Here is a 21,073-nt window from a genome sequence, read left to right as displayed (position 1 = left end):
TTCTTGCCTCAGATCCTACTACTTGGGGACTCTCATTGACTTAACATGTACTGGATTTGCTGCTGTTTACCGTGGTTGGGTTGGCGCCTGTATGCCTCTAGCAGACAGATCCTCCTCCTCCCTCTTCTCTCCCTTTCCTTTTGGGAGGGTCCTATTATGCTACTAATTTTGTTCACATACAGTTAGGGAATTATTGATGTTTTGAAGAGAGGATGTTGCTGCTGCTGTGCTTTTTTTTGCTTGTTTTTGTTCTAGTTTTGTAGACTAACAGTTTGATATGGCAATGTTTCTTTTATTGTCCTGTTATATGCAAAATTTAATAAAGATTGAATTATAAAAAACAAGAAAAGGAAGGTAGTAAAAGAAGGCCAATATCAAAAGAACAGGAGAGATCATCAAAACAGGCCAGAAAGAAGGAAAACAAAGGGACAGATAGGAAAACAGAGACAACCAACTACCTGCTGGTACCCATGACCTAAGAATCAACAGTAGGGCTAGAGAAATACCTGGGAGAACAGATGGGCCTTAAGGAGACAGCAAAAATGGAGGAACAAAAGTTCAGACTTCAAAGAAGATGGTAATGAATTCCAGAGAAAAGGGGCCAAACGAAAGAATGTGGAGGCATGAGTGGAGCTAAGATGGACACAATAAACAGATGGTAAATATAGGTGAAAATCAGATGCGGAGCGAAGCTCACGTACAGAACAATAAGGAGTATACAGGTTAGCCAGTTATGGTGGTGATCCCAAACATAAAACCTTGAAAGTGAGGATCAAAATCTTAAAAGAAATCCGGTATTTTATGGGGAGCCAATGGTGTTCTTTCAAAAATGGTGCTATATGATCATAGTGACAGGCATGTGAGAGAATGTGGATAGCAGTATTCTGAACTGTCTGCAATTTGCGAAGGGAGATATCAGGGAGGCCAGCATATACAACATTACAGTAATCTAGTTTTGAGACAACCAAAGCATAAAGTAGGGTAGAACAGCTCTCAGTAGTGAGAAATGGATGGAGTGAGTGTACTAGACACAGAGAGTAAAAACAACTTTTGACAGTTGCTAAAATGTGTGAAGAGAAAGTTAATAATGCACAGTCAAAGTGAACTCCAAGATATAGAATGCCAGTGTAATCCTGTGTCAGGGCACCTTACATTTACACACCCAGTTATACTAGCCATATAGCTGACATAACTACAGTCACATAAATATAGCAAGGACACACATAACTTACATGTGAGAGCCCCACCCATTGTCCATGCTCTACACATGTGCACACCCCATTGCATTTAAATAGCATGTCTCTTATGCATGTCATTAGAGACTCCTGAGAAGATTAAAAACCCATGAGATAGGAGGCAATATTCTATTGTGGATTAAGAATTGGTTGATGGATAGAAAACAGAAGGTAGGGTTAAATGGCCAATTCTCTCAGTGAGGAGAGTGAATAGTGGAGTGTCCCAGGAATCTATACTGGGACTGGTGCTATTTAACATTGTCATGAAATGCCTAGCTACATGCCTGGGGTTACCCTATGGCCACTTAAAGGGTCTATCCCCACCACAGCTCAAGTCCATCTGTACTTGCCGCTTCTGCTCAGTCTACACTAGCACCCTGCTCCCACCAACTGGGTCACAATCACTTCTGGGGGAGTCTCCCATGCTCAAATTATCCCCAGTGATTGCTGACTAATAGGACAATTGGAAACTGGCTTTCAGCATGGCAGCCTGTGAAAGCTCTAGGAAATGTGGAGGAAGGTTTAGTTCAAAGGCAAGAAGGACCTGCTCAGTACTCTATCCATAGACATAACCATAGAACCACTGAAAAATTAAATCTACTTTAAGGCATGAAAAGTCCTATTTGTTGGCAGATGTGAAGAAAACTTTCATTTAGAAGTGCACGCTCCTGTGTTTGTTGCATTCTAGTCCAATTTAGAAGTGTTCTCCGGTGTTCGCTACACCAGATATTAGATTTTTTTTTTTCAGATGCTGTAGAATGCAGAGAAGTTCACAATACAGGGGACTCCTGAGGCCAAGCCCTCACGGCCGAAACACAATTTGTGTCGAGTCCATTACATATTTTTGAGTAAAACTCCTACTGTGAACTCTTTGAGTCTATTGGACGTTTTTTCTACATCATACTTTGTGTCACCTTCGCTGTGTTTGCCTGCTGAAAACTTACAGCATCTATTGAAACAAGGAAATATTTCAGGCCCATTTAAAAAATATATATATATCTTTACTTCCACATTTTGAAGAGCACATTAAGGGGTCCTTTTAGTAAGCTACAGTGAGCAGTAACACATGCTTACCACAGCAAAAAAAAAAAAAAAAAAAAGGCTTACCATGGGGCATGCAGAGGCATCCCATGGTAAATTTTAGATACATGCCCGCTACCCATGCGTTAAAAAATAAAACATGAGAGGTAAGCTGCATAATATCTGGAACTAGAGCACATTTAAGCAGCAACACAAATGCAACAGTCAGTGGCAAGTACTCATTTATGCACAATAGCAACAATGCAACGACACCTACATGCATTCCAGGGACAGGGCTAAGGTCTTGGTTGTGCCACAATAGGGTGCAGAGCAGGAGGGTAAGCAGCAAATGATCGGGAAATACATCCCATGCAAATATAGGCCATGCATAGTCATTACAGAACTTCTGCCCCCCCCCCACCCCCCCCCCCCCACCCCCGACTACACTGAGGAGCACTAGGCAAAGCAGAGGAAGGGTAGCAATTTTTAGAACTGGCAAGGTCACACTTTTCATAGCTCTGCATTGCTAACTGTGGACAGACTGTTATTAATGGTTAAAGTAAGTTACCCTGCGGTTTCAAAGAAACACAGGCAGGTGGCTTGGAATGAATTACAGGCATTTATTAAATGCTGAATAATCTCCTTTTTATTACGTTCTTAAAGGATCAAGGAATATAAAACGTCAGTAATCCAACATTTCTCTTCACAGGAATCCATTGGGTTTTGTACATGGCGCTTCTTGTGTTTCATGCGCAATTCAAGATTTGAGAATGGAGGGAGAGGATTATTTATCAATTTATTGTTTCTGGCTTTATGATTGTAACAAGTAACTTTTATATTAAAACACAACCAAAAAGAAGGGGCTGGACCAGTGATTCCAACAAAGGATACTTATTAAAAAATACAGTAAAATGACAAAGACTCTATGCAGTCTGCATTTCGGCACCACAATGTGCCACAATTTCTGTAAAATAACACAAACATAAAAACATCTTGGTAATAATAAACAATAAATGAATAAATAAATAAGTAAATAAGACCATTGCAAGAACATAAAAGTAAAATAAATGAATGTACAAATAAGCATTAACAATAGAGAAATATAAATAGATAAATATGTACTGATAAAAAATATGTAAATACGCTGCTAATTTAGCGACACTGTGGCTGTTTTCAGCTCCAGTTTTGAATGATTGTTTTTTAAGCGTATTCATCTGTCATTAGCCTTTTTAAAGGCTTGATTTGACTACCTCATTTATGGTGTTCCATTCATTGGTTTACATAACAAACAGACTCCTGAAGCAGGCGTTTTTCGCCGAAACACGACTCCATGTCGAGTCTTTTTTTTAATTTTCATCTAATTAAACATTTTATTACTCATACCCACGGTGTCTTGGAAGTGTCGTGTTGATCTCGCTACTTTTTTGCTGTTCTATTTTTATCCACGTAGCGAATTCTGTTTCTCCACTCTTTGTTGGTTTTTGTTTTGAACAATAATGAATGGCATACACATAAAAATCTTTGAAAGGAAAGTGCACTTTGTCTGAATTAAGGAAGCCAGTGGAAGCAGTGTGTATATGAGAGCTGAAAAAACATACAGACCTGCACTCAAAGGCAAAAACACTAAAAAAAAAGAAGAAGAAAGGTGTATAAAAATGAACAAGTATGTTGCTTAGTTAAAGAGTAAACTTGAACAACCTGCAAAAAAAAATGGCAGTGCAGAAGTGAGAACTGGGAACCATAAAGAACCATGCAAAAAGAAACGCACGAGGTAATGAAGACTCTATGGCACTAAAAACAGAGTAACAATGATTTACTACTGAAAGAAGTGGTATATACAAATATAAAAAAAAAAAGAAGCAAAGGAAACAGTGGATACAAAAAAATCCTCTCTCAAGTGGTGTCTTCTTAAACAAGTTCTTTATTGGAAAACAGTTAAAACAACAACCCGACACGAATCGTGTTTCAGCCGTATAGGCCTGCGTCAGGGGTCTATAAATAAACATAAATACAAATCAATAAACGAACATTTGGATTTCATGTATAACACACTGAAATAAAAAACATATATATGTATCAAAAAACCTTAAAAATGAGGTATAAATATACATGCATAGAGGAACATACCTATTCACTTCCAATCAAGAAAGAGAATATGTAGATAAAAATAACTGATCAACTTTCTGAAAATTGAAATACTCTGTGATAAAGAGATAACAAAAACAAATTACATATGAAGTTATCAGATAAATATAAACATAACACTACTGAAAGAAGTGGTATATACAAATATAAAACAATAGAATTACAGTCATACAGAGGCTTGGTTTTAGTTCTTTTAAACTTAGTCTTATTGCCATGCCATTTGTTTCGTCATCGAGGATTGGCTTGTGTTTTGTTTGCACCTCACTTTGGTGTTTTTTGGTGAGTGTTTTTTTTTTATATAGCTTTTGCTTTTTACCTACATCTCATATACTGTTTTCTAAATCATCTAGTTTTCTGTTCCTGTTTGTCTTTTTACACTACCTAGAGTTCCATAGTTTTATCGGTGTTGAATGTTCCATGCCGTTTATAGAATCAGGCCTTCCATGTGTTCAGAGTGTGTGTATGTGTAGGAATTGCATGTTCTGTGCAGGAGATTTTGGCACTTATTTTAGAAGCTCTATTTTGATTTTGGATGTCTGAAAACCGGAATTTGAATTAATTTAACTTAATCCCTGTCACAGCTTCAGGAGCTATGGATATTCATGTTATAAAATGACCACATAGACATACATGTGGAATAGCTTAATGTTTAGAGCTATGAGCTCAAACATAGAGGCACCACAGTTTAAAAGAACTGTTGTGTCCTTCTGATATACAACATACTCCCAGAGAAACTGAATTAAATCTCTGCAAACCTGGAAGATGTAATGGGGCAGTTTGACAAATTGAAGAGTAGCAAATCACCTGCCAGATGGTATACATCCCAGATTATAGATAGATTTGAAAAATGAACTTGCAGAACTATTGTTAGTAATATGTAATTTATCTTTAAAACCAACCATGGTACCAGAAGATTGGAGGAAGGCCAATGTAAAGCTGATTTACTGATTTTTATAAAGGGTTCTAGAGGGAAATTACAGACCGGTGAGCCTGATGTCAGTGCCAGGCAAAATGGTAGAGACTATTATAAAGAACAAAATTACAGAGAATAAACATAATAATGGATTAATGAGGCAAAGCCAACATGGATTTAGTGAAGGCAGATCTTGCCTCACCAATCTACTGCATTTCTTTGAAGGGGTGAACAAACATGTGGAAAAGGTAAGCAGGTCAATATTGTGTATCTAGATTTTCAAAAGTACCTCATGAAAGACTCCAGAGGAAATTAGAAAATCATGGGATAGGAAGTAGTGTTCTATCATAGATTAAAAACTGGTTAAAAGATAGAGAACAGAGAGTAGGATTAAATGGTCAGTATTCTCTATAGAGAATTGTTGATAGTGGGGTTCTGCAGAGGTCTGAACTGGGGCTGCTGCTTGTTAATATATTTATAAATGACCTAGATATGGGAATAACTAGTGAGGTAAATAAATTTGCTGATGACACAAAGTTATTCAAAGTTGTTAAATCGCAAGAGGATTTTAAAAAGTCACAAGAGGACATTACAAGACGGGGAGACTGGACATCCAAATGGCAGATGACATTTAATGAGAGCAAGTGCAAAGTGATGCATGTGGGAAAGAGGAACCCAAACTATAGCTATCCTGCTTATTTTCGAAGGAGAAGGGAGCCCATCTTCCGACACAAATCGGGAGATGGGCGCCCTTCTCCTAAGGACAGCCAAATCGGTATAATCAAAAGCCGATTTTGGCCAGCCTCAACTGCTTTCTGTCACGGGGACGGCCAAAGTTCAAGGGGGCATGTCAGCAGTGTACCGAAGGCGGGTCGGGGGCGTGGTTAAGAGATGGCCGTCCTCGGCTGATAATGGAAAAAAGAAGGGTGGCCCTGACGAGCATTTGGCCGACTTTACTTGGTCCATTTATTTTCAGGACAAAGCCTCAAAAAGGTGTCTGAACTGACCAGATGACCACCGGAGGAAATCTGGGATGACCTCCCCGTACTCTCCCAGTGGTCACCAACCCCCCTCCCACCATAAAAAAACAAAACAAAACATTTTTTTCCAGCCTCAAATGTCATACCCAGCTACATCACAGCAGTATGCAGGTCCCTAGAGCAGTTTTAGTGGGTGCAGTGCACTTCAGGTAGGCGGACCCAGGCCCATCCCCCCCTACCTGTTACACTTTGTCACGTTCGTGACCGTTTCCTTGTCTTTGCTCACCTCGCCCCCTGGTGGCCAGAACTGGTGGCTGCTATGAACTGTCACCCGTTCCATACTTCAGCCCAGTCCAGTCCGGATGTTCCGGGCTGTCAGACTTGCTTCTCTTGTTTGTGCCTGAACAGCACCCATAGCTGCCTTGTGATTCCTGCAGTGAACTTCAGCAGCTGATGGGCTTTATTAATCACCTGGAAACTTCTGTGTTTTCCTTTGCATCGTCTAAGGTCCCTGGTTTGTTGGTGCTTTGTTGCACTTCTGCCTAGTCTGGTTTCTTGTTTGAGTTTCTTGTTTGGTTCTGGTTAGTCTGTGTGTAGTTTAGCTTAGGTTACTGCTTATTTCCCTAGTCTTGTTTCTGGCCTGTATTCCTGGTTTTGTTTCTGTTTGTCTGTGTCTCTCTCTTAGTGGCTGCTCTGCAGCTTTCAGTCCTGACTCTTGTCTGTGTTTTTCAGTGGCTGCTTTGCAGCTTTCAGTTTTTGTCCTCTAGCTTGTCCATTTCCTGTCTTGTGTAGTATTGTCTGTCTGTGAGTCCGAGCCCAGTTTCCTGACTTGCTGCCCCTGTATATTCCTTTCCCCTCTGACTCTCAGTCCCTGTTCAGCCTAGTTGGTATCCAATTCCTGCCCTGTCCGGTAAGTCCTGCCGGCCGCCTGCACTCAGGGGCTTAACTCCTGAGGAACGGCGGTCAAGTGCAGGTGAAGTCTAGCTGTTCCTGTCAGAGTTCTGTCTTGTCTTTGGTGTGGGGTGGTTTTGCCTGCCAGTGCTGCTCCAAGGCAGTGGCCCAAGGGCTCACAAACCTAGTTTCTGCCTTGAAAACCTGACACACTTGTGGTGGTAAATGTGAGCCCTCCAAAACCCACCCGAAACCCACTGTACCCACATGTAGGTGCCCCCCTTCACCCATAAGGGCTATGGTAGTGGTGTACAGTTGTGGGGAGTGAGTTTTGGGGAGATTTGGGGGGCTCAGCACACAAGGGACGGGAGCTATGTACTTGGGAGCAATTAATGAAGTCCACTGCAGTGCTCCCTAGGGTGCCCGGTTCGTGTCCTAACATGTGAGGGGGACCAGTGCACTACAAATTCTGGCTCCTCCCATGACCAAATGGCTTGGATTTGGTCGGTTTTGAGATGGCCAGCCTCAGTTTCCATTATCGGCAAAAACCGAAGCTGGCCATCTCTAAGTCCGGCAATCTCAACATTTAGGTCAACCATCTCTAAGGTTGACCTAAATGTTGAGATTTGGCCGGCCCCAACTGTATTATCGAAACAAAAGATGGACGCCCATCTTGTTCGATAATACGGTTGGTACCCTGCCGCTGTGTTCTGGATTAACCGAGATCATCCCATCTGCTTTTTGAGTAATCCCACAGACAGAGAATTGCAGTAGTGTAGGTATTTCATAGAGGACATATGGATTATACTTTAGCAGCCACATCATCTTGTGATAAATAAGAAAGGACACAGCCAGCAGATAACCTGTAACTAATTCAAAGAAGAATAATGACATTAGAGATACACAAATTCAATTGTGTGTAGTAACTCCCAAAACCTTTGCCTAAGTCTGCAATTTTACTAAAGTATCATTAATAGAAATTTAAAGAGACACTAATTTCTTTTTCATCCAAAGGACTTTCATCTTTTGAGGATTAAGCATACGTTTGTTAGTGCAGAAACATTTATTAAATACATCAGTCCAGATATACATATTAAGTCCAGATAGACCGGAAACATTTGTTAAATACATCAATCATATCAACATGTTTTTTTTACCTAATTTGGCATTAATCTGGCAATCATCTGCATACATCTGAAACTAACATCAGCCTTCCTAAGTCTACAAGGAGCAGAAAGAACCATGCCATACCCCTTCCTCCGCCAGCCCCAAAAAATATATATGAATGAACAAAAGGCAAACATATTGGGAGACAGAAAACTGCAGCCCCAAAGCATGTGCACAGTATATTAATGCATGTAAATGGAGCGGCAGAATGCAGGTCAGCTGCTTTGCCCTTTGGCTGGAATGTTATTTTTGGACAGCAAAGACCAAGGAGAAATAAACAACAAACAGCTTCTCTGAATTCTTCAAGTGCCTCATGCAGTGCAACACACTGGAGAGCCTTGACTGAATCCGCGACGAGACGCCATTCTGTTACTGGATAAAAGAGAGCGAGTTGGTTACAGTACCAAGGTGTTCTTCGAGTCGTGTGGCACAGTATGTTCTTCTTTACAACTGACGTTTGAAGTATTTCACGCTTTCTAGGTTGACAGTGTTTGGTCAACCTGGAAAGTGCGAAGGACTTTGAACATCAGTTCTAATGCAGAACATACTGTGTAATATTTAGTCCGTGACATGAGACTCAGAGAACACCTTAGTATTGCAACCAACTCGCTCTATTTTATCCAGACGAGGTGGAGGTCACATCTGTATGTGTAAAATATGAACACAGCACAGACAGCTGATATGTGGACTGAGGAGATATTAAAGGTGGAGATGAGGTAACTTTAATATAAAATGACCCGCCTTTTTATTGAAAGAAAATTATGACAACATATAAAATGAAATGTGTTTGAATTGTGGAGAACTAGGAAGAAGACCAAAAAAGAAAGTGAGAGAACTAGGAGGCATTTCATTTTATTTTGATGATTTTCAATCCAGTAATGTTGCTTTGATTCTTACTTATATGGAAACATTTTATATAGGAATGTGCATCCCAGGGCCAGGATGACCTATAAAATCTTTTGTATTGAATGAGATTGGGGACTGGATATTCAAAAGGACTTGTCCATTTAAAGTGGTATTTTACAAAAGCCATTTAAATCAGTGGAGGAGTGGCCTAGTGGTTAGGGTAGTGGACTTTGGTCCTGAAGAACTGAGTTCAAATCCCAGCACAGGCAGCTCCTTGTGACTCTGACCAAGTCACTTAACTCTCCATTGCCAGTTGCATTGAGCCTGCCATGAGTGGGAAAGCGTGGGGTACAAATATAACAAAAAAAATATCAGATGTCTAGCTCAGGACATCTCAAGTTTTGCTAGTATTTTAGGATAGGATCTGTCAGCGTAGAATCTGTTCAAAAAATATGGTGAAATGGATGACCATGGCCAGATATATGCAGCAGGAGTGTCCATTTTAGAAAAAAAAAAACCTGTCCAAAGTACGGATAGCCAAAAAGCAGGCACATAGCCATCCTTTTCACAGCATATGAATGTCTATGTCGTCAAATAGCAACATAGACATTCATAATGGCCTATGAGGTCACCCAATCCCCCCTCTCTTAAAAGTGTCTGATCTCCCTCTCACCCTTCCAGTTCTGATTCTCCTCCCAATCCTTCCCCTCAATTGAATCCTGATCCCTCTACAGAAAATCCTGCCTCAGACAAAAGAGGCACCCATAATCTCTACCCTCACCCACCCGCCCACCCAAAACCTACCCAGGATGTAGATCGCTGATTACAGTGGTCCCAAACCAAGACATTCATAAACTGGCACTTAGATGTTCAAATTATATGGATATCCAAATTCTGACTTTACACAGCCAGGATATGAATGTCTAAAACTGAAGAGCACGCACCGGGCAAGGGGGCGTGGTCTGAGCATGTTGTGGACAAAATCTGGACAGGCCAAAAATATGGACATTCCTTCCTCATTGTAGAACGGTAAGGAACATCCATCTCCATAAAAGTAGATGTTGGGAGGCAAATCTGATGATTGCAACATGTTCCCTTCCTAGGCTCCAAAGTCAGGATTTTTCCTGATCTTACTAGGGAGAACCAGAGAACGGAAAAAGATTTGATCTTATTAAACCTTGCATCCGCCAGTCAGTAGCACTTTTCTTCTTGAAGTATCCCTGTAAGTGTATCATTAAGTTGAATTTTGTTAAGTATGTGTTTTTTGAGGCTGCACAATGGTCAACATTTATTAGTACTGTAGTAGAAGAGTATCATCCAGCTCCCCGTGAAGAGAAGCAGTTAGATTCCAAAAAAGAGTTTATATTGGGTGTGCTCCATCACTCTCTGCTTATGTTGGTTAAAATAATTTGACTGAACATCTGATTTCTTTTCTAGAATGCCACCCATGGAGGGGCATTTTCGAAAGGATATCCGAGTTAGAATAGGGACGTCCATATCAGAACGTACCAAACGGATGTCCAACTCACAAGTATTTTTGAACAGACAATATCTCAAGATTTCCTGTTTGAAAATACATGAGATGGATGTCTGTGTGCTGGCGACATCAGCCTGAACAGCCATTTTACAAACTGGAATGTCCAAATTATGAACAGGGTAAAACAAAGGATAGGAAATGGCCACAGAGACATCCATGCAGAGCAGAGGAATGGCCTAGTGGTTAGTACAGTGGACTATAAACCAAGGGACCCATGTTCAAATCCCACTTTAACTCTTTTTTATTGTAATTGTGAGTCCTTTAGGAACAGAAGAATACCTACTGTCCATGAATGAATAGCCTTCAGGCTTGCAGGTGGCTTATATATGTAGGCACAGTAGGCACTTTTCTGTTCCTGGAGGGCTCACAATTTAATAAAAAGAATTAAAGAGGGATTTGAGCTTGGGTCCACTGATTTACAGTCCACTGCACTAAGCACTAGGTTACTCCTTAGATCTGCTTTGTTCAGAATGCCAATAATACCTGAAGCTGTCACACAGCCTGGTATTCCCTTCCAGAATTACTGTCAGGGAAGAGAGGGGGAGGAGACAGATATCACTGGGGGATTAAGGAGGTGTCAAGCCTTAATCCCTCCAGCTGCTCAATCAGGATGCCCTTCTTTTTAGACTTGAACGTTTCCTTCTGGTTCAATTATCGTTATTGGACATCCTGATTTTGGGCGTTCCCTAGTCCCGTTCAAAACTCACCCAAAACATTCCCACAACACACCCCTTTGCTATTTGAACATACTGCAGTGTTGGTCTTCCCTTTTCTATATTTGCAAAATTGTGTTTCAAGCACATGGATGTTCATTTGGGCATTTTGAGACATTCATATGCTTTGAAAATAAGCATTAATGTGTATAACTGTCAGCAGTGAGCACTGTCTTCATATATTCAGTGCTGTCATGTATCTGTTTAGAGGATATTAAAAACTAATGCTCACTGCCGCCACTGAATATTGACTTAAGAGTGTCTTCGCAGATTCTTAGATGTTCAGTGAACTTACAGTGAGAGGAATTCAGTAAATTTAGAGCGTTGGAGTGAGGATCCCTAAGATGTTCCGTGAGTCAGATTCAGAGTGGGTTCCAAGAACCCAGAGAAAAGAGGAGAAGAAACTCCTGGGGTCAACAAGAGAACAATAACACTGGAAAATGAGTCTGATTAGTCAGGAAGGAAGATTTATTTCTTTGGATTTTAGCTTATGCCTTTTTCAGTACCAGCTCAAACTGAGTTGTATTCAGGTACTGTAAGTACTTTCCTGTCCCTGGAGGGCTTACAGTTTAATTTTGTACCTTAAGCAACTGAAGTTTACATGATTTGCCCACGATCAAAAGATACCGCAGCAGGACTTCCCTCAGCGCAAGCTTGGGGGCCCTTTTCCTAAGCCGTGTAAGCATCTATGCATGCCCAACATGCGGCAAAATAGAGTTACCGCCCGACTACTGCGTGGGTTTTACTGTAATTTTATTTTTGGTGCACGTTCAATACGTGCGTCTGAAAAATATATATTATTCTTGGGCGTGCGTTATGGACACGTACTAAGTGGTTTGGCGCATGTAGGTCATTACCGCCCGGTTACCATGTAAGCCTTTACCACTAGGTCAATGGCTGGCAGTAAGGTCTCAGACCCAAAATGGATGCGTGGCAATTTTCATTTTGCCGCACATCCATTTTTAGCAAAAATTTTAAAAAAGGTCTTTTTTACAGGAGCACTAAAAAATGGATCGGTGCGTATCCAAAACCCACGCCTACACTACCACAAGCCGTTTTTCAGCATGCCTTTGTAAAAGGAGCCCTTGGTGTTTTAACCACTAGACTACTCCTCAGCTCTAGTTGTGTGGCTGACACGTCAGGCCATCCCTACCCATCTTCAAATCCTTGCTCAAAGCCCATCTTTTCAACTCTGCTTTTGGTACTTAACCTAACCATTACTCCTCTATTCAATACCACTACCAATCTGTCTGAATTATGCATTTGCACACCTTAATTGTCTTTAGCTGTTTAGATCTATTAGTCTGTCTCTATGAACTATTGTGTAATCAGATGTACTATGCTGTCCTAATTTGATTGTCTCTGTTGTTATGTCCTTTAGATTGTAAGCTCTTTTGAGCAGGGACTGTCTCTCTTCATGTTTGACTGTACAGCACTGCGTAAGTCTGGTAGCACTTCAGAAATGTTGAGTAGTAGTAGTAGAGTGGAAAGGGATTCAAAGAGTTTGAATTCCATTCTGCATTACACTTGAACTAATTAACCTGGATTTTTTTGTGCCTATCTTGAAGAAACACCTTATATCTTCAAAAAAACAGGGGAATCATCCATAAATGTATATATAGCAATACATGTCAACAACAATGGAATTATTGTAAACACTATAAACAGTTTTTATATAACGAATAAAGAAAAAAGAAAAACACGGAAAAAAAAAAGACTACAGAAGTCTGTGGTTCAACAACTTAGTTTTCAGTAATTCATCAGATTTACATGTTACTGACAACAGATTAAAACTTAATCACTGGCCAAAAACCTCCAAAAACAAAATTGTATAAAACAAACTCAAAACAATCTTTTTAGTGTTTTTATATACGTCTTAAGAGGGGGAAAAAAAGGAAGCACTTATCTTTCAATGTGGATCCCAACAGGGACACATTTCACCCAAGGGTTCATCAGGAGATCAGTCAGTGGTGCAATATTCAAGTGCAGCCATTTTCAGAAGTCAGCCAAGTCGTAGACCAGCAGTAACGCTCAGAGCAGCTGGTGTCAAGGGAAGACACTATCTAATTAATTATTCATGAGGCTGGGATAAAGAGAGAGATGAAGGTCAAGGCCACTGGGCACAGCTGTGTGTAGAATAAAGAAAGATGAAGATCAAGGACACTGGCACAGTTGTGTGTGGTTTAGACTGCTATAGGTTAGATGCACTGGCATATCTGTCTGCGGTATAAAAAGAGTGGCAAGTCAGGTACATTGACACAACTGTGTGTGGTAAAAAGGGAGCTGCAGATCAGGTTTACTCGCACAACTGTCAACAGAGGGTAGATTTAAATGGCCATTTCTCTCAATGGAGGAGGGTGAATAGTGGAGTGCCGCAGGGATCTGTACTGGGACCAGTGCTGTTTAACATATTTATAAATGATCTGGAAATTAGAACTGCAAGTGAGGTGATTAAATTTTCAGATGACACAAAACTATTCAAGGTTGTTAAAACACATGCGGACTGTGAAAAATTGCAAAAAGACCTTCGGAAGCTGGAAAACGGGGCATCCAAATGGCAGATGGAATTTAATGTGGACAAATGCAAAGTGATGCACATTGGTAAGAACAATCCACATTATAGTTACCTGATGCCAGGGTCCACCTTGGGAGTCAGCACCCAAGAAAAAAGATCTTGTGTCTGACCCAGTATGGCTATTCTTATGTTCTTATATTCTTATGGACAGGGAGCTGTAGGTCAGGTGCCCAGTGTGCAGCGGCGGCCAAAAAATCAAACAGGATGCTAGGAAGTTTTAGGAAAGGAATGGTAAGACTGAGAATGCTATAATGCCTCTATATCGCTCCATGGTGCGACCTCACCTAGAGTATTCTGGTCAGTTCTGGTCACCATATTAAAAAAAAAAAAAGATACCAAGGAATTAGAAAAGCTTAAAGGAAAGCAACCAAAATGGTAAAGGGGATGAAACTCCTTTCATATGAGGAAAGGCTAAAGGCTAGGGCTTTAAAAGTGAATCAATTTTTTACTCTTTCAAAAAAGTACAAAGACTAGGGTACACTCAATGAAGTTACATGGAAATACTTTTAAAACAAATAGGAGGAAATATTTTTTCACTCAACAAATAGTTAAGTTCTGGAACTCTTTGCCAAAGATTTAGTAACAGCAGTTAGAGTACCTGGGTTTAAAAAAGGTTTGGACAAGTTCCTGGAGAAAAAAGTCCATAGTCTGCTATTGAGTTAGACACGAGGAAGCAACTGCTTGTCCTGGGATTGGTAGCATGGAATCTTGCTGCTATTTGGGTTTCTGCCAGGTACTTGTGACCTGGATTGGCCACTGTTGGAAACAAGATACTGGGCTAGATGGACAATTGGTCTGACCCAGTATGGCTATTCTTATGTTCTGTTGGTGGAGGTGTACTTTGTACTTATGAAGGCCTGAACCAAGCAGTTTCAGAGCTGCTAAGTATCTAATATCTAAGAATTAATATACAGACAATGAGAAGTGGAAATTTCTCTTTTTTTTCTGTAAATTACAATGATATATTTTTTTTTTTTTGTTACATTTGTACCCCGCGCTTTCCCACTCATGGCAGGCTCAATGCGGCTTAAGCAGGCCAGGTGGAGCAAGTACCCCCACCTATCCCCCCACCTTCCTCTGACCAAGCAAGTGAAAGACAATCCATTTGCTGTTTACATGAGTGTGTTTATTAGCCTTTGAGAGACTTTTAGGATGCAGATCAAAGGAAGTTCCAGGTGAAGGGGGCAGGGCTGACAGAGGAGAGAGATAGAAATCCTGTAGTCAGGACAGGATAAGAAAATATTATTGCAGGGGGGGGGGGGAGTTGTTGTAGGAGGTGGAAGGCCTCCAATTATTTAATGTACAGAAATTAATGTCTCATATGTTGGACAGAGAGAAATGAAGGTTTCTTCTAATCATGAGAAAAGCTTGCTGGAATGGCAATTACACTATAAGCCCTGATTGCCCACAATCTCTCCCATTGAATATGGTCAGGAGACAGAATTCTTTCCCATGCCCTTTGAAGTAAGGCTACTATCCAGGAGAGATTTACCTTTTTTTACAACCATGAGAGGAAGACCAGGTAACACCTTATTTCCTTCTCTGCCTAGAACAATTCAAACACTATCTTCCTGATCCCTGGAGTCAATAGCAATAGTTCTATTGACAAGAGAAACCTAACACCTCTATAGCAACTGGAAGCAGTAGTTAACTTTTGTCTCCTCTTTTAGAATAGGGGAAATACTAATTAAAGGTTTGAAAAATGTATTCTTGTGTGAGAAAGGCTGTATAGATGAATAGAAGAGGTCCAAAACATTTGGACAACAGACCAAATGCATCTTCAAAAGGAAATATAAACAGATGCTATATATTTCTTTATTGTCAAGAGATCCTGCCTGACTGTAAGATGCTAATTAAGGGGGTAAGAAGAAACCCTCCCCCCTTCTTGTGCTCCTCTGGTATTGAAAGGGAAAAGAAATCCTATATAATATCTCTCTGCCAGATAGGAGGTTGGGCAGTGTACATCTCTTTTGGCTCCCAAGCCAGGGAGTCTGAAAGAATGTCCTGACCCCATTTTCCTTATATTTCAATTTCTATAATATGCTCTTCTTTCTATCCTGATCTGTATCTATTCTATTTCTTATTTTTTTGTCCTAATTCTGGATAAAGAATAAACCTGTGTTTTCCCCCAACAGAAGTTTCTCTTGGTTTTTTTCTTTTTGTCTTTATTTGTTGTAGTGCAAGTCATCCTTAATCCAGCTGTCCGGTTTCTAAAAAGATAACAGTTGAGAGGGTTTGTCTGCGTAGTATTGCTGGCCTGATTGGACTCCGCTGGCTGCAGGAACAGGCGCAAACAGTTCTTATATTCTTATGGACAGGGAGCTGTAGGCCAGGTGCACTGGCACAGCTGTGTGTGGAAATCTCAGTACTGCAACAATAAATAAAGCCTTTTCTTCAATGCCCTTGCAGTAAATATGTGCATGTGAAGGGTTAAACGCGTGCAGTGTTTTTGTTTCCTTTGTCAATTATTCACTTTAGCTGTATGTGCACTCTCCAGAAGGCAAACAGCAAATTCTGGCGTAATTTAGTGCCATTGAAACAACATGAAATTATTATTAGATTACTTCTTTTGAAATGTACAGAAATTCTCTCCCTGTAATTGTATTAGCTTTCAACAATCATGTGCAGCAGAGAGAGGCTGAAAGCAGGAAACTGTGAAAGGCAGTGTCAATGAAATGAACTTAGATGGCTCAGTAAACTGGCACAAGAAGAGAAATGTATCGCTGCCAAACTTGTATGCTTCAGTGCATTAGTACTGGAATTAAGGGCTTCTCACTTAAAGATTGCAGGATCAAACGCCATTAAGTTTGATAGAGGGCCCAAAGTTATAATGATCTGATAACCCTTTGGGAAATTATGGAAAATGAGTTAATGATTTCAGCACACCCACCATACCTGACAACAGCACTGAGAGTGTATCAGCAGACAGATGTAGAATGGAATGAATGTGTGCAAGAAGTAATGGGAAACCAAGGGTCATTGAGCCCAGCCTCTTGTCTGCAGTAGTGGCCAGTCTCCTCAGTCACAAGTACTCAACAGATTCCAAAAGGTAGATCAGTTTCCTATAGTTCATTTCCAGTGATAAGCAATGACTTTCCAAGTCTTCCTGGCTAATGTATTAATATGGACCTTTCCTCCAGGAACATGTTCAAATCTCTCTTGAACCCCTGCTATGTTAACCAACTTGACCATATCCTCTGCAAAACATCCACAGCTCAATTGTGTGTTGTATAAAAAAAAGTACTTTAATTTGTTTTCAAGCTGTTAGTTTCCTAAAGTGTTGTCTTGTTTTAGTATTGCTTAAAAGGTTAAACAACTGCCTCCTATTTAACTGTTCCAATCCAGTCACACGTTTATAAATGTCTATCGTATCCCCCTTGTATTAGTCTCTTTTCCAAGCAGAGCCCAAAACAGATTAGACCTTTTTTTTCCATAAGAAAGACATATCATCCCCTTTGTCCTTTTTTGAACTTTTCTTGTTCCACTATAACCTTATTGTATGTCCTTTTTGAGATGGGGTGACTAGAACTACACATGATACTCAAGGTTAAGGTGCACTAGGGACCTTTACAGAAGCCTAATGATATTCTCAGTTTGGTTCTCTATTTCTTTTGGAATCATCCTCAGAATTCTATTTGCTGGACTGAATATTTCCACGTACTGTATTGTCCACAATGGTTCCCATGTCTTAAGTGGCTCCTACCACAGAACCCAACACTGTGCACCTCTCTATTTTTTCCCTATGTGAATCACTTTGCATTTCTCCATATTAAATGTAATCTGTCATTAATATAACCATTCTCACGTGTTCTTTCTGCAAATTCTCACATTGCTCTGCCATTTTAATGGCTTTGAATAATTTTGTAAACTCTGAATTATAAATAATCCTTGGAGGAGAAATAACAATACACACTGGCCCGATACTCAAAACTAGAGGGACTTAACCAGATAGGCAAGCCAAGGAGTGGGAATGACCAGAGCGATGAGCCAAGGAAAATTAATTGGTCTTTATTGTATATATTTACTTGGAATCAGCACATTCAAAATGATTGACAAAACGTCACTGGAGTGTGGATTCTACATGATCTATGTTTTGGCCTATGCCTTCATCAGGAGTCCAGGAATGAAGCCAAAATAGAAACATGAAATAGTGAACATTTATAACCTTTATCTCTATTATTTGTTACCCCACTTTTGGTAACTGCTCGCTAGGTGGTTCACAATTATCCTCTTGATCACTCACTTCAAGTTCTGGTGAAATGAACACTTTGCAGAAGCTTACATGTATCTTGGAAATGGTGCAAATGCTGACCAGCGTTTGAGCTATACATGTAATCCCACTGAATAAAAGGCAGGCTACAAGTACTGTTTTAAATTAAATATTTTTTATTTAAGGCAGTCAACAGTTCATGTAACAGGGAATCTAGGTAACAGAGACCGAAAAGGTTTTTATGTCAATATGGCAAGCAGAGTTGCAATAGGTACCATTAGATTATTCAGGGCCAAGAAGTTTGATCATATTTCTTCACTTCTCATACGCCTTCATTGGCTTCCAATACAGTATTGAATCTGTTTTTTCTGAATGCATAAATCTTATCACTTAAGGGAACCTTCCTATCTATCTTCTCTAACCATTCCCTATACCCCCACCTGATCTTTACATTCCCTTGACTTCAATTTCTCACCCTAAGCTGGGCACACTATGAATCTACCCATCACTCAGCCTTTTTTTTCTTTCACCTAAGCTATGGAATGATCTCCCTCCCTCCTTCCTTCTATTCATAATGAAGCATTTCTGCCCAGATTTTAAACACTACTGAAACCCCAGTTTTGTGCTATGGCTTTTTCCTCAGATAGCTAATTGTATTTACATAAGTACATATAAGTATATAAGTATTGCCATACAGGGAAAGACCAAAGGTTCATCGAGCCCAGCATCCTGTTTCCAACAGTGGCCATTCCAGGTCACAAATACCTGGCAAGATCCCAAAAATGTACAAAACATTTTATACTGCTTATCCCAGAAATAGTGGATTTTCCCCAAGTTCATTTAATAATAGTCTATGGACTTTTCCTTTAGGAAGCCATCCAAACCTTTTTTAAACTCAGCTAAGCTAACCGCCTTTACCACATTCTCTGGCAACGAATTCCAGAGTTTAATTACACGTTGAGTGAAGAAAAAATTTCTCCAATTTGTTTTAAATTTACTACATTGTAGCTTCATCGCATGCCCCCTAGTCCTAGTATTTTTGGAAAGCGTGAACAAAAGCTTCACATCTACCTGTTCAACTCCACTCATTATTTTATAGACCTTTATCATATCTCCCCTCAGCCGCCTTTTCTCCAAGCTGAAGAGCCCTAGCTGCTTTAGCCTTTCCTCATAGGGAAGTCGTCCCATCCCCTTTAATGACTGACTGTAGTTTACAGAGGTTTTGATGGCCAGTTCTGCTGCTTTAGAGCAAGAGAATGATTTTTTAGACTTAAATGACCTTGTTTCATTTGCACTGTCTCTTCCCTATCTTATTTTGGCTATCTTCTTTCCATATTTTGTGTTTCAGACTGAACACTGCTTTGCTCTGTTAGCCAGTAATGGTGGTATAGAAAGTTTTAATCAACATAAACATGGCACAACTTTAGTTGAAATTTGGCTATGACAGGGGTATTAAGGTGTTCATTTTTGTACAATGCCTTGGGATCTTTAATACACAGAGCAGTCAGGACCTCTGTTTAGCACTTTACCAAAGCAAAGTGTTCCTGAAAGCCATGCTTTGTTTTGCAGAAGAAATGGTATTTCACAAGCTTTTGCAGGCCACTGTAAATGTTTATATACAGGTCTTTATCTTTATTATTGAGTCAAAGCAAAGGTGGATACCTCTTGCTAGCAGCAGATGGCACTGCTGGGCTAAGGGAGCTTGACTGGCTGACCTATGAAAAATAACCAGCCTTTAGGATCTGGGCTCAGGCTCCAGGGTGTTTCTTTGTTGTAAAGGAACTGAGATGTTCATTAGATTACTGCACTGACTTATAAATACCCCCCCCCCCACCCCCAAAAAAAGAAGAGAAAACCCCTATAAATCAAAGCACAGAGCAAAAATGAAAGTGGGGAAGAACCAATACAATTCCAACTCAAGGGTAGAAAGTTATTTTATTAGTCAGACTCGACACAAATCTGTGTATCAACGCGGGGGTGCCTGCTTCAGGAGCCAACAAAATCAATCCAGATGGGTGTGGATGTCAGTGTACACAAACTTACAAGGTGTGTGTGAAAAAAAGTAACAAAACAGTGTCCTTGGTAATGCAAATACCAACAGAATAAATTATTGTTTCCTGCAACTAAACTGCAGGTTTCACAAAACGTGGTCACAAAGAACAGCAATCAGAGATGCCAAGTTACCCAGCTCCAGACTGAAGATTTTGAACCAGTCCTGTGGTAAGCACGCTTAGTAAAAGGGCCCCTAAATGGCACTCTTTGCATAAGAAGGGGCTGGGTTAGGGAAGAGGTAAAGGCAGCACCAGAAACTATCCATATACTGGGCACGTGCATTTCTGTGCCAATTGAGCATATAAATGTACAGAATGTCATCACTTATGCTGGTAAGTATCCACTTGTGTATGTAAGTGGCATCAAAGAGACAGTGATATTCTATAAGGGTGCATGGAAGTGGCATAGCATGCAATTGCAAAGGGAAAAGGAAATGATATACTGCCTTTCTGAGGTTTTTGCAACTACATTCAAAGCGGTTTACATATATTCAGGTACTTGTTTTGTACCAGAGGCAATGGAGGGTTAAGTGACTTGCCCAGAGTCACAAGGAGCTGCAGAGGGAATTGAAATCAGTTCCCCAGGATCAAAGTCCACGGCACTAACCACTAGGCTACTCCTCCATTTAACATAGGTAGAGCATGGGAGGGGTATGGTCAGGCTGCCGCCTATGCATGCAACTGTCACTTATGCACATCCATCTGCCGCTTTGTGCCATTTTTTGGGGGGGGGGGGGGCATTTTTCTGATTTGAGAATGAGTCCCTTAACCTGCTGTTAACTTTTCAGCA

The 21,073-nt window shown here is 40.4% G+C and overlaps 1 protein-coding gene across 1 annotated transcript in view; it reads left to right on the top strand.

The window, feature by feature from the left end:
• The window catches only part of FLI1 (Fli-1 proto-oncogene, ETS transcription factor), a 230,355-nt gene extending 227,317 nt beyond the window's left edge, over positions 1 to 3,038 (top strand). Inside the window, exon 10 of the mRNA XM_030221799.1 lies at positions 2,965 to 3,038. Coding sequence (XP_030077659.1) covers positions 2,965 to 3,023 — 59 coding nt within the window. The 3' untranslated portion in view covers positions 3,024 to 3,038. The remainder of the gene's footprint in view (positions 1 to 2,964) is intronic.
• Positions 3,039 to 21,073: the final 18,035 nt, after the last annotated feature.

Source organism: Microcaecilia unicolor, chromosome 12 (genome assembly GCF_901765095.1).
Source record: "Microcaecilia unicolor chromosome 12, aMicUni1.1, whole genome shotgun sequence".
Taxonomy (NCBI): domain Eukaryota; kingdom Metazoa; phylum Chordata; class Amphibia; order Gymnophiona; family Siphonopidae; genus Microcaecilia; species Microcaecilia unicolor.
This window is presented reverse-complemented; position numbering and strand designations above follow the sequence as displayed.